The sequence below is a fragment of the Loa loa genome (genome assembly GCF_000183805.2).
Source record: "Loa loa unplaced genomic scaffold supercont3.299, whole genome shotgun sequence".
Classification (NCBI taxonomy): Eukaryota; Metazoa; Nematoda; class Chromadorea; order Rhabditida; family Onchocercidae; genus Loa; species Loa loa.
The window spans coordinates 39,431-53,799 of record NW_018108479.1 but is presented as its reverse complement, the minus strand read 5'-3'; the positions used below and the strand labels follow the sequence as shown (position 1 = coordinate 53,799).

Here is a 14,369-nt window from a genome sequence, read left to right as displayed (position 1 = left end):
GCTTCTTAAATTTGGGTTCAAATTAAACCTAAACTCAAACAAATTTTTGAATGGAAACTCGTGAAATGTAACTTAGAAGCGGGAAGGAAAGGGGAAATAAACCTTCCTTTAACAAAGAAAAATGAAAAGCATTATTAAATATAGCGAAGGAGCAAACGTTTGAAGGAAATATTGGAGTAAATGATTCCTGGGGTGGCGTTATCTGTATCACAGTTGTTTTTCGAAGGCTTTCTTGCAACCCTTAAAATTGTCTTTTTGGTGTCTTCTGGGTTTTGTTGACCATTATGCATTTCCGCAATAAGTTCAAGTGGATAAATTCATTTAGAATTTAGAGTTGAACTTCTGTGACTTGCTTAAATGTCTTAAGCAGTCAGAACCTACAATTCCCATAGGTACCTGTTACTTTGTTCAAAAGTCGTAAACATTGTTGTCATTTTGTATCCTGTCACATCAAAATTATTATTAATTTTCACGTCTTACAGAAATGGAGATGAAAACTACCCATCCAGTGCAAGGAGTAAATGTAGATAACGTGCAACATGCAGTTCCGCAAACAGTGCAACGAATGGTGACAGATAGCATCCAGCAGGAGAATACAGACAGTACGCAGCAGCGAATAACGGCATGCCTAACAACGAATAATGCAAGACAAGTGTTTGGCACAAAAACTACTACTACTGCTACTGTTCCTGAGGGTCAAGCGATCTGTTCAAAATCCACCGAAGCTAGTATATCAAATCGAACAAATGGACAAGTTTTAAACTTTCAGGATTTCCAGGAACCTGCGATTACATGGCAAGATGATGAGCATGAGTATGAAACGCAAATGAATTTACTAAAGTGGGATGTTTTTTCTAAAAAAAACCGGAAATTTTTTTTCGAAATCAAAAAATAAATTTCAAAATTGTAAAATGTTAATTTCAAAATTGTGACATCTTCGATCACTATCAGGAACTTAATCAGTGTAGACAATTGAAATTATCAATTTTTCTTTTTTGCTTTTCCTACCGTAAAATTGACATACATGATTTACTGTAAGAATAAACTGTAAGGCAGACTTCGCCGAATTATCAAGTGATATTACGATAATTTTGCCATTTTTTTTTTTTTTTGTTTCTCAAGCTTTTTTCTCAAATGTTTTAGATTAGGATGTCATAGTGAATATTTTAGTGAGGAATGGAAAAGGCCCGAAGTGAACGAAGTCATGAGAAAGCTACTCAAAAATGAATTGTCATTTGCGGAAGCAGCCGATCGGATATCGATTATTCTCCGACGTGAGGTAACGGTAGCGTCGGTACAAAATCGTGCTTTGCATTGCTCCGAATTTTCACAATTGAGACAGGCAAATAATCAGAAAGAGCATGAAGGTGAGAGAGAAAATGGAGAAAATACCGCGGGAAAACATCCGGTTGTTGCAAAGGAGTAGGTTTTTATTTTTCCTTATCAATTTTTGAGGAAAAATACAGGGGGAAAAGAATTTGACAAATTGCTTTTTGCAATTTTTATGTATTTTGTCTGCTTATATTTCGGCAAAAATTTACATGGAGTATCTGGTGAGAAAAAATGGCAATATTATGATCGTGATCTGATGTACATGATGTATTCTTGAGATTTGAGATGATATTGTTTCATGTCAACAGATTAACTAATGGTAGTAAGACTTGACAGTGTGTTCCTATGTTGAAGTTGCTGGAGTGAAACTACTTGATTTTCAGATTGTTTTCTTTTGCTGTTATTGAGCTTATAAGCGTTTTGCTGACTGTGTCATTTCCATGTGTTGTTTTAAAACGTAGTTGATAATTATGGACAGATATGCTGTTCAAGATTTAATCTTTTAAGTTTTTGTCATTTTCACATGATAAACTGAGCGAAATCAATTATATAATGCAGGTTTGGACCCGGACTTTACGAAGTGATACGAAATCTACGTGGAAATTTGAACAGCATAGCGATCAAGGAACGACAAAGTAATTGTGTACGAATTTACCGTCGATCAACGACACGTCATTACTACAGTTATTATCGTTGCTCAACTTGTGACTACCTATCACGGCGTGAGGTCCAAGATGGTCATCCATCACCGATCATTAAAATGGTCCATGACAATATTGTTGGCGAACCATTTCCATCACATCATCCCGATTGCAAACCGATACCTCTTTCACAGTTGCGAGCTATGCAGATAGATCGGGAAAATCGTCAAGAAGTGATAGACGAAATGCTAACTCCTTTTGAAGCTTGGTCAAGGGTAAAATGTGTTTGTCTTTTAAGATGAATTGCTAAGTTTCGATTAAAGTCTGCTAGATTTTCGAAAATCTAATTAATATTACTGATTGCATTACTCCGATTGATGTACCCAGCTTCATACGGAAAAGTTTTAATATATTTTACACTGAAGTTCTTTTTTTTTTGAGGGTCATTTAAGAGCTCTACTGGAGGAGGCAAGGAAGGCTTCGCAACTTGCTAGACAGCGTCCACACTGGAAAAAAGTCAAGTGTACGTCACGAAATGAAAATGTAAGTTCCATTTTTTTTTGAATTTCATTTTCCTTTTTTTTCACTTCTGGTGCTTGGACCGATTAATTTCGCATATAAAATGCAGATTTTAATGCTATTTCAGGAGAGCCATCCATATGCAAGGCCATGTGGCGAAACATTAGTAAGTTACGAAGGTTAGTAAGAATTTGCATTGCTTTATTTCTTTTGAAAGAAATCCCCACTTATTTTTTCCTCAGTTACAAAAATTACCTTTAACATGAATTATATCATCACTTAATTTCAGAAAAAATACGAAAAAGATTGAATGAGCAGCTAAAACGCCCAGATTCTCGTGCTAGTTCAGTTGCTTCTGAACGATTTAATGCTCAAGTGTGTTATTTTCATTTTTGTCCATTTTATTCATCTTAAGTACTGCAGAAATTTTCTGTTAGAAATCATATAGGAAAAGGTGATATTTAAATATAATGGTTATATGTGACATGTTGATAGGATGAGTTCGCTTCTGTTTTTCCTTTATTGTTTCTGATTGTCAAAACTCGCCTTCATTCTTCTTTTTTAGCTCTTCTTTTTTAGCTCCTTTGAAAATTGGACAAATCCTAGCAGTGTTAATTGAGCAGAAAATTCCGAGCATTCTCCTAGCCGAAAGACCAATAAGGTTGTTTCAGGCGTCATAAAGGAAGCATATTTTGAAAATATTCAAGAGAGTATACTGATAGTGTTGTATTAGATATGTCTTATGAAATGCTTTTTTTTTTATTATATATGTCTTATGAAATGCTTTCCATTTTTCCTGATAGCAGAGAGTAGTTATCTTTAGACACCAACAGATGACGAATGGTCATTTGCACGACGAAAGCAGGATGGTCGTACTTTCATAACGGATGAATCGCAATCTCGTACTTTTTTTGAAATTTTTTCCTTTATTGCATTACAGGGATGGTAGACTTTTACGACAGACTTTACTTTTTTTATGTAAAGTTGAGTTAATATTTTTATTTTCAGTCATATCGGATCTTACGGAAGTACCAGATGCGGATGGGTTGCTATCGGAAGAAAGAGTACACATTGAGCAATCAAGAATATCAGTGGAAGGCACTTCAGAATCGGTAAATCATTTATTTCCTTTTATTAAATTTCTGTAGATTTTACGTCTTGTTTGAGTTTCGTTTCTATTTTCTCTTCATTGTTTCTGATTATCAAAATGCTCTTTATTTCTCTTTTCCGGTGAAATAGAGCTTCTATCTCAAGTATTGGTTGATATTAGCTTTTAAAAATACTTTTTGACTGAGCCAGTTGATAAATTTGGTCTGTAATTTTTCATTGGAATTTTAGTACGAATGATAACTTAATAAGTTTCCAGTGTTTTTGATTCACTGGAATTCATATTGTAATGTTTTTTTTTCAAGAATAAAACCGGAAAAGTCTCGTTTGCTTCAAGAGATTCAGGCGAACCAGTTAATGATTTTGATAGTATGAATCAAGCAGTATGCGGTGGTCAGATACCAACTAATGAAACCGGGACAGAACCTGGTGATACCTCTGTCTCTACAGGGTATATTTGAAATTTTTGCTGAAGATGTTTTGTTTCATTACACTAATTTGCTAACATTGAAACGTAATTGAATCAACAAAAGGACTTAGTACTCAGTGGACTTTATTCATATATATATTCTTTCTTTGCGACCAGATTGTAATTGATGTGTGCGATGTGCGGCAAATCATATATTACTCGATATTGTACATTTTATGGATATTACGTTATAAGGAATAATTGAACGGAAATTGTTATTTTGTCACTTCAGAATATCGAAGGTGTGCTCAGGCGGTGACCACTCGAATCATGTTGCTGTGTTAACAGATGATACTGGTCGAGATATAATTAGGCAGACTAATCGGAAATTATTTGTAATTGATGATGAACACTTATTGAAGTTGTTTCGAAGGTTCATTTTTGTTTTTCTTTGAAATAGGGAGACCTTGAGAATCTTAGAATTTTGTTCGCTGATCACAGACTACAGTGAGTATGGCTTTGTTCAGTTTCGTTTCTTACAAAATTTTTGTTTTCAGATGTCCAGATTGTGGTGAACAGCTGAAGACTTTAGTGCTTTCATCTCGAAAAGCAGTACCAATGGTAAAATACAAATGTCAATGTCAAGGTAGTTGTGATGAAAAAGTATGGTATGGTCATGAACCCAAATAGCTGGATATTACCAGGATGCCTGTACAAATAATCGCTAGGTTTTAGATATCTTTGGTAAATAAAGGAAATGTTAGATTTTCTTTTACAATTTCACTTTCATCGTAGTTATCTTTTTTTTCCCGTGACAAATTGTGAAAAAGTGGTTGAAAGTTCATATAAACTGTCTTTTCAGCTGCCACTTTTGCTATTTAACTAAATCAGAACTTTTGCTATTTAACTAAATCAAAAGCTTATATTCGTAATGATTGACAGTTGCTACTGATGATTTTATGCTAATGACTCTATCAGTTGGCCTTCTGGAAAGTCTCACAATGACACTCGTTAAACCGAATTGTTTAATAGAGCTTTGGTTTGACTGAATCATGTAAAATTGAATTTCTATTGAAAGGAAATACTGTAAAGCTTTGAAGATATGAAGCTGTTTTTGAACACTGTGAAGTCATCTTTCTAAGCATTGTAATACTTGTAATTAAATCATTCAAATCTTGCCAGCAATATATTATGCCTACTGACTTTCTTATTTACTGGAATCTTATATATACGTTTTATTCTTATGTATATGCATTTTAATTTTCTGCATTTAGTTTTCGTATTCATTAATATTCCGTGCTGTGACATTTGCAAATGTTACTTACCACAAATTTTGAAAAAAAAATTAATGTTTTCAGGGTACAATTTCAAAACTATCAGTGATTGATAAGAATGTGATTAATCTTTTTTGTCGTGCTTCCTTTATAGAATATCTTGTTCATTTCGATTTCTTGGCCTAATTATGTTATCGCAAATTTGACGAAAGCAATTACCTTAAGATTTATACTGCCCTCAGCTTTATGAAATTAAGATGAAATTTTGAATAATTAAACTAGTCGTTTTTCTTATCGTTATTTCATTTTACTACCTCATTCAGGGACATGGCTTTTCGTGTTGAAATTTATTAAATATTTCACGATTTAGGCTTTGTCTCTTTAGTGTCTTATATGTAATGTTTTGCTATTGAGTTGTTTGTCCTGCGAATAATTGAATTAATTTATTCGTATGTCAACATTTCTCAAAAATAAAAGTTTACGGTAAAACTAAGTAAATTTTACACTTTTACTTGTATCTATTTGGCAAAAATTTTTCTATACTTTGTTTGTCGGATAGTTTGGAAATGTGAAGGTAGCGGTACTCACACGCGTAATACCTGAGGGTTTTAAGGCTAATGGTGCTGGAAAAATATGTTAATGTTTCTAGCGGTGAAAAAACATTATCGGGATTAAGTTACGGTAGGTAGAGAGTATTAAATGAGTTGGTTGTCGAAGTATGAGAATTTTGAGAATATTTTCCAGGTTCAGGATACAACAGTGCTAAATATTGTGAATCATTTCATATAAGTTTTCTGTTGTGATTGGTTCGTTCAATTTAAGCTTTTTTAAAAATAATGTGTCATTTTATGACACAAATCGTCGCGCTAGGTCTGTTTCATTGTTTCGAGTTCGTTGGAAAGTATTTTAAAAGGAAGGAAGTGTATTTACAGGAATTGCAATCACCGGTGTAATTAGTTAATCAATAATGGATGGGAGAGTAAGGCAAGAAAATCAAGTAACTGTTGAACAAACACCGACTCGAATTGGTGATAATGATACAGATAACTCGAATTTTATTGTCGAAGGTTCGGCGAAATTAGATATCTCCAGTCCGACCCCAGCATTCTACAATCCTGCGCAGCAGTTCAATCGTGATTTGACGTAAGTTATTTCAATCCCTTTTGAATATGATAAAGTAAGCGGAAGTATGTATACGTGATTAAATCACATACGTTACATACATACGAATTGTACATGATTTACAGAAATAAGGCTAAACAATCAAAATTGTGTGAAACGAATTACGGGTGAAACCACCAAGTGGTTAATTGACGTTTTATCTGTAATTTCCAGTTAATTTTATGAATATATTTTCAGAATTTTGGTACTGCAACAATTCGTGGAAGATCGAAGAAAGGAATTGGAAGAAAAGAAGTGTAATGGACAGAATGGTGACGCGGAACCACCAATAAAACGATCACGAAAATGTGGAGTCCGTGATGTGGGTTTAAATTTATGGTTTAATGGAAAAGTTATGCTTTACTGGAATGTATAATTATGCATTGAATTCTGGTTCAATTTATATAAACTTTAGGCTGATAGTTTATTTCCTTACTTTTTTTTTTTTTTTAGAAATTGTTAACGATGACATAATTACTATTGCAGGATTCTGAAATACGTATTTTGGACGCTTTGTCCGCAAGTGGTTTAAGAGCTATTCGTTTTGCTAAGGAGGTAAGAAACTATATTTATCAGAAGTAGTCATACTTCGTGCTTCCAAATCTTTTAGACAATAGAAATTTCAGATAGCGAAACTTTTTTAATTAAGAAATTTTATTTTTAATCTTTGGTAACAAAATCGATGATGCAAACGAATTGTATTCATTCGGATAATAGGTCGCTTAATCATTAAAGGTCTTGCTTTATAGGTCCCATTTGTAGCTAAAATAATTGCAAATGACTTTTCGGAACAAGCTGTGAGTTCAATGAATAAAAATATTGAAATGAATGGTGTTCAGAATCTTGTGGAATCAAGATGCGGCGATGCGGTGTAAGTCTTATGACTAATAGTATTTAAACGAGTTGCTCTTTTTGAGTCGAGTATAAACTGCCAAGATCAGCTTGTCCTAAGGCACTTATTCTTGGTTATCGAAACCCTAATTAATGAAGGTAAAGGTAATCTCAACTTCCATCTAAAATTATACAATTGTATAATGAAATACATAGATTTCTATCGATTTAATAACCTTTCATACTCTTAGGACTTTTAAGGGTATACTATTAACTATAACCTGTATGGGTAGCATTTCTCAAATGACATTCCGAATAACCCTTCCCTTATTACTTGGGAAAACGTGACTTCTGAATATTGGGTAAAACAAAATAAAGAATTCGAATATTTGAGAAAATTTTTTTTTGAACTTTCGGATCGATGTATCTCTTTATCTGGATGTTTGAACTTCTTCCAACAAGTCCTCTGGACTTTTATTTATTTATTTACTTTTTCTTCTGACGATTAATGATCGTTGCGTAGCAAATGCTGTAGGAAATATTTTAGAGTATGAATTTAAGTTTTTTTTTATTATTATTACAGTTTTTCTCTACAATTAAGTAAATCATTCCCTTCAGAGATGCTATGATGTCTAATCGTTCGTTTGATAAGCGATTTCATGCAATCGATATTGATCCGTATGGTTCAGCATCAATGTTTCTCAGTTCTGCGGTGCAAGCTGTCACGGACAAAGGTTTTCCTGATATCATTTAATTTGCTTATATTCGAAATGATACAGAAGATGTATCCATTAGTTGGTTAGATTTATCGAATGTAAGTGAGTGAAGAATTCGGTTTTGGAGATATCATGTGCGATAATATCTTTGATACCATAAATGGTACTTTCTTTATAGCGGTGAAGAAGAATTCGTTCAGCATATTTAACTGAGTTCAAAATCGGGTTGAATAGCTAAGGGTTGAAGGAGGTTGAATAGCTCGCTTAATATGCTCAATGATTGCGCCGTATTGAAAGTTTCGAACACAGACATTACAGTATTTGATTTTTAGGCATAGTGTACATGCTTAGGTTCATCATATCATCATATCATGTATTACACCATGTCATATATGACATCTTTATCTATGCCATTATTTTCCAATTTCATAGTTGGTAATTCTTAATTTTTATTGCAGAAACATAACAATAAGTATCATTTAAGGATCCTTTGATAAAAAACGTAGAGAAATGTTAATTACATAATACCTAAAGAAAAGTTAAATCACATGGTACGTCAAACAAAGATGAATTACATAATATGTAAAGAAAAGTTGAGTTGCATAATTAAGCACCATTAAGTGAGCCTAAAACTATCGTTCTAGTTTTTCTGTACATAGATAATACAATATATAACACTAATAGTCTTCAGTTAACATGGTATTCGTTCTTCCTTATCAGTCTTTTATTTGTAGGTATTTTAATGGTTACTTGTACAGATATGGCTGTCCTGTGTGGTAATACGCCTGAATCATGCTATAATAAATATGGTTCTGTTGGCTTACGACATAAAAGTTGTCACGAATTCGTACGTCTATAGTACTTTGATTTTTTCTTTTTTTTAATTTTCATATGGAAGTGTACTATCATACTTTCGAATTATTTTCAAAACTGTGATGTTTTCCCACCACTTTTTTTCTCAAACTTTCTGGTTAAGTTTAATGAAATTAGGTCAAATAAACTAGAAATACAGATTTGATTAAATTTGGTCTTGAATCAGTTCCATTTTTCTTATGGAAAACACGAATGTTCCGGAACTATTTTTACTTGTGTTCCGGTAGACTTTTTAGTTACTTGTTTTTGTTTGTCTTTTTTTCTGCTTTTTGTTTTTTTTTTCCGGTGCTTTACTACTAATTCCTAAAATACAAATACAAATTGAAATAGTTGTTTGTGAACTGACTGATCATTTATACGGTAGTTCTGTTTTTTTATTGTTTTGCTTTTTTTTAACATTTTGTAGTGATGTCGTGAAAAAGTGATCGAGAATTCAATGATTGATTTCCAGGCTATTCGAGTTTTGTTGAGAGCAATTGATACACATGCAAATTGTTATGGAAGGTATATCGAACCATTACTTTCAGTAAGCATCGATTATTATTTGCGAGTTTTCGTCAGATTACATACAAGTGCGTTCATCGCCAAGGATAGTGTAATGTAAGTAATATTTCATGCAATATATATTCTGATTTTGAAAGGACTCATTGCTTTTTTCTTTGACTTCAGTTTAATGTAACAGCTTGAATCTTTTGCACTTTCCAATTATAAAAATCGGAATTTCCAATGAATTTTTACTTGAAAAACTGGGGATCGAATTTATGGTTTAATTTTCCTTATTTTCTAATCTTGATGGGATGCTTGTAACAATTGCATCTGTGGCGTCGGCTTAATAAACTAGGAATCAAACTTATCAGAATCTCACTGACAAAATGAAATTGCTTGAAATAGATACAGTGCCGTACAGTGCCTTTTCTCGCGAGACCAGTTATGGATTTTTTATTTTGGAGTAATTTTTAAATATTTCAAAATGATAACCAATTCAGGAAGGTATCACATGTATTCGCATGTACTGGATGCCATTCATTACACTTGCAACCACTTGTGAAAAAAATAACAAACGGAAATAGTATAAAATATACACCTAAAACATTTGATGTAACCTTGTTGGATAAGGATGGAAAATGCGTGCATTGCAAACAGTCGGTACATATGGCTGGTCCAATCTATAGTGCACCAATACATAATCAACAGTTTGTAAATAAACTTTTGCAAAGGTAAAGTTTTTTTTCCGGAGAACTTGTCTTTTTCCTTTCCAACTTTACAAAGGATTGTTGACGGATTTTGCTCTCAGTTTTTAATTTGAAATTACACAGAAATATCGTTGCTTACAACTGAAGGATTTACATGGTAAATTTGAAACATTTGAATGCAGCTAAAGAACAGTGAAAAACAGCTGCTCAATGAATCTTTTCAGCGGATACAATTGCATTGTCGCAAACATGTGCTACGGTGAACTCTGTTGGCTTGTGATTGGATATGCTTTTTCAAAAAAAGAGATTTAACAGTAATAAATATCCTTTCGGGAATATTCAAGCATAAACGGATTTATTTAATTACCATAATTTCTAAATTACAGGTTGAAAACACTTCCGGAGGAAAAACGATCAGAAACGTATTTGCGTACAGTTGGAGTTCTAACTGTTATTGCTGAGGTTTGGTTACATATGTCTTTTTTTGAATTCTAAACATTGTTTGTGCTATGCGAACACTCAAAAACTTGCTTCAAACGCTATCGATACTATATTGCTATTTTTACGGATAGCAGTGTTTAGGGATTTTGAAAGATATCGTAGTTCCCAAATTACAGATTGCTTTGTTTAGTTTTAAAAATTTCAGACTAAATGTTCTAAAAATGTAACATAGGTGGTTGTTGTAAATTCCATACATTAGACAGTTGAGATGAAATAATTCAATCGGAATCATAATACAGTAAAAACCTTTTCTTTTAGGATATCTATGCACAGTTTAGCCGGACACACATTGTATTTACCTTCACTAGGACAATTATCTTATTATTTAACTCAGCGCATCTGTCGATGTTGATATCAATATATACATTGCGTTAAATAACCGGATAATCCCTCTATAGAAGGAGTGATGATTATAACATCACTAGTGATTTGTAGAATAATGATTGTTTCATCTCAAAATTCGTTGTGATTTTTAATTTTCCCGAGAACTACACCTTTAGAATATATTTGATATACAACAATAGTTGTTAAGACTTAAAGTGGCAATTTTGTTTTTTTTTTTTAGATGAATACAAAATAAAAGAAATTATTTTGAAAATACCATTTTGGTGTTTTTAACTTGGAAATTGCGAATTTTTTTTCACCACCGAGTAGAGCGATTATAGAATTATCCCGAAATGAGAAAATTTTTTTTTCTGAGAATATATAACATCGTTTTCGTACATTTCATAACTACCCTGTTCATTGTATTAAAGATCACATGATTACTTTCAATACATTCAGAGATAAATCGAAATATTAATAGATGATTAATTTAATTTGCAGTACAGTTTATTTGGATTTTGCAGGAATTATCAGATATCCCTCTATATTACGAATATGATCAATTGATGCATGTTGTGAAATCAGCAGTGCCAAAAGCAGTTGACTTTCGTTCAGCACTCATGAATGCAGGCTATCGTTGTTCCATTTCTCATTGCAATCCAAAAGCAATCAAAACCGATGCTCCAACATCATTTTTATGGGATATCGCCCGAACTGTGGTAAGTTTTGTATATCAGTTTCATTTGATTCTTCCAAATGTAATTCCATGTCAGAAATTTGAATATTACCAATGATATATACGGGAAAGATGGCTTTACCCGAAATTCTCTCCACTGAGGCAAAATTTGGATTCTACGGACTACTGTAAAAATCGATAACTAAGTCTACATGTATTGCTTCCAAAAATTTTTTTATGGGGACGATTATCGGTATTTTACAAACTGCCTATCATTCATGACAAACAAGTATTCTGCTGATCAGTGGTTAAAAATAAGTTTAACATCGTCGATCCGTAGATCATTTATTATTAGTCAATAGCAAGGGAGCAAATCTTTTTTTGTTGTATAATGCTATATTTTTCAATACTATAAGAAAAAAGGTTGGACCTTAGTTTCTTTTTTCACTGGAATTAGGCAGTAATTGTTCCATAAATATTAAAAGAAATTTCTGAAAACTTTCTGATTTCTTAGGTATTATTTCATTACATCGTTTCATACATTATTCAAATAAATTACTTGCAGGCGAAGAATAATAATGTGACAAGCGAGCGTTTTACAGAGGATTGTGCCGGTAAAGTCGTTTTAGAACAGGAAATAAAGTATGCAAAATATCTTTGAAGAATTTTATTACAATATCTTTTTAACCCATTAGCAATTTTTTTGTTTAATTTTCGAAATTAATTCAGCAAGATAAAGCCGCTGATTTCTTACATATAGGTGGACGAAATAGACGATGTTCAGTTTCTCTTACTTCAAAAAATCAATTATATGGTATGGCCAAAATTCCTCCCGCCTTCCAAATTCCTTTAAATCCTGTTACTATTCCATATTCGTAGAATAGTTATTATATTTGGAAACTACACGCAAAATATGGTATATTATCAAATTAGTCAGTAGAAACTTCCAAAATAAATTCTTCCAAAATAAAGAGCCAAATAAATTTTTTTTTTTGCATAATTTCCAGGCATGAAATCGTTTTTCGGATGCATCCGGAAGCTCTGGAGAAAAGTAAAATTGATTCGTTGCTACGTTTTCAACAGAGTAAAGGTAAGAATATGGGGCCAAAAGCAAAGACGAAAGGTTCGGTTTCTTCGACCCAAGCTGGCTTTCAGATACCACAGCAGGCCGAAAAGAAATGAATAATTGTCTCATTTTGGAATTTTAAAAATTTTCACTTTTCCATGTTTTTAGTATTCTATGTCTTTAGTATTCTTGCGCTCTCTTAAATATTTTAAATATTTTGATTTTTTAAGCAGAATCTATATCGTAACTTGTACACTGAAACAAGTTATAATACAAATTTTGGTACGTGGAAAACTTTTTATCAAGCAAATAAATGTTCTATGTTTCATAAGTACATTGATACTTATTAGCAAGGAAGGATTTTGGCCAATGTCATTTGCTTGTTGTTACTGTTATTTATGGGTAACGTTTCTGAAAAGGTGCTTCTACATATGTAAACATACTCGTATTTTCATCAAATAAACCTGACGATCTCTTTTTTATGTCAATTCTCAAAATATGCCTCTAAATGTACTGTAGAATGCTTCTGTTTTTCGGGAACGTTATCATCTGTTGTTGCCTTATTATCCAATTATTCGTTATTTTTATTTTTTATTTTGTTAGTAAACAATAAATTCATTCACGTATTGTAGTTGTAAAGCTACATCGAAACTTTTAATAATTTATAAATGCATCTCGTCACAATTGATTTTCGTTCACTAAACGACAAAAAGTAAAGTAACAGCCTTTTGTGATTTATTATTTATTGGTGAAGATATGCAATTTGATGCGAACTTAGCAATAGCAAAAAATTAGCAACTATATCCAAAAATAGAAATGTTCAAATATACAATAAATTACTTCCTGAGGTTTTGTAAGATTAAAAGGTTAAACGATGCAAGTTTTTGGAGGTCAAAGAAATAGGATATACATAAACAGCTTCGAATGTAACTTCTTCAAATGTACTGTTTTTCTGAAGTTTTCTTTTTTTCAAATGTCAAATGTAACCGGAAATCAGTTCCTGAATGCCTTGTGATGAATTAAATTTTACAAGTACAAAGTATAGCTATAACGTCATGAATTATGAAGATTGAACTTTATGCTAGAAATTGAATTTCATTTTCGTAACATCGTTACATACTGATATTTCGATTTGTGCAATGGTATGTATACTAAGTGGCATGATATTGCATAAATTTATGAGTAAAAAAAAATGAAGTAAAGTAAAATGAATGCATAAAATTGAATTAAAGATTTATTCTGAGAATTTGACTAATTAACAAAACGGAGCACATAATTAAGGTAAATTCGCGTGTGGCATGCTAATTTGATTAACTCTCTAAAAGAGATTGCTATCAAAAAATTTTTTTGTTTCCAAAAAATCTATTTAGTCATTACTTTCATATAAAAAATTTTATTGCTAATGATTCGAATGATTGAATAATCTATGAAATGAACATATACAAATGAACAAATGAACATATACATTATTATTATTATTATTATTATTATTTGCTTTTTTTCTCTCTCTTCAACTTCATTCGTTTCCGTACAATCAATTAGATCAACAAGTTATGAGGAATTATTAACTAAATTATAATAAAGATGAATTTTAATTAAGAATTTAACTTAATATTTCATCACATTTTAATGTATTTTTTAGCTTTATTTTTTAAATATGGCTTCTCTTATTGCATGAATCGATGTATAATATACCATTTAGCTTGCATTCAATTGCATCTGCTGATTAACTTGAAAGATTATTTA

At 32.0% G+C, this 14,369-nt stretch overlaps 2 protein-coding genes across 2 annotated transcripts; both read left to right on the top strand.

Annotated features, from left to right (window-relative positions):
- Positions 1–476: 476 nt before the first annotated feature.
- On the top strand, positions 477–4,698 carry LOAG_02319 (hypothetical protein; the record flags this gene model as incomplete). Its single annotated transcript, XM_020445972.1, has 11 exons — positions 477–840; positions 1,171–1,422; positions 1,891–2,248; positions 2,415–2,516; positions 2,620–2,671; positions 2,782–2,867; positions 3,316–3,394; positions 3,501–3,604; positions 3,905–4,050; positions 4,301–4,441; positions 4,566–4,698. Exons 1-11 carry the CDS (start codon positions 485–487, stop codon positions 4,696–4,698), a joined length of 1,809 nt encoding a protein of 602 aa, XP_020303627.1. The 5' UTR covers positions 477–484.
- A 1,508-nt stretch (positions 4,699–6,206) lies between these two features.
- On the top strand, positions 6,207–12,941 carry LOAG_02318 (N2,N2-dimethylguanosine tRNA methyltransferase). The gene is made up of 12 exons (XM_003137856.2): positions 6,207–6,425; positions 6,642–6,765; positions 6,930–6,998; positions 7,193–7,314; positions 7,893–8,008; positions 8,725–8,837; positions 9,315–9,463; positions 9,850–10,080; positions 10,443–10,518; positions 11,406–11,600; positions 12,123–12,199; positions 12,565–12,941. The coding sequence occupies exons 1-12, from the start codon at positions 6,250–6,252 to the stop codon at positions 12,737–12,739; spliced, it is 1,623 nt and encodes a 540-aa protein (XP_003137904.1). The 5' UTR covers positions 6,207–6,249; the 3' UTR covers positions 12,740–12,941.
- Positions 12,942–14,369: the final 1,428 nt, after the last annotated feature.

Excerpts from the sequence above, each read along its gene's own strand:
- LOAG_02318 (XM_003137856.2), top strand. The coding sequence starts at position 6,250 with ATGGATGGGAGAGTAAGGCAAGAAAATCAAGTAACTGTTGAACAAACA. Across the intron at positions 10,081-10,442 it reads GTAAATAAACTTTTGCAAAG|GTTGAAAACACTTCCGGAGG; the intron begins GTAAAGTTTTTT and ends TCTAAATTACAG. Across the intron at positions 12,200-12,564 it reads GTTTTAGAACAGGAAATAAA|GCATGAAATCGTTTTTCGGA; the intron begins GTATGCAAAATA and ends CATAATTTCCAG.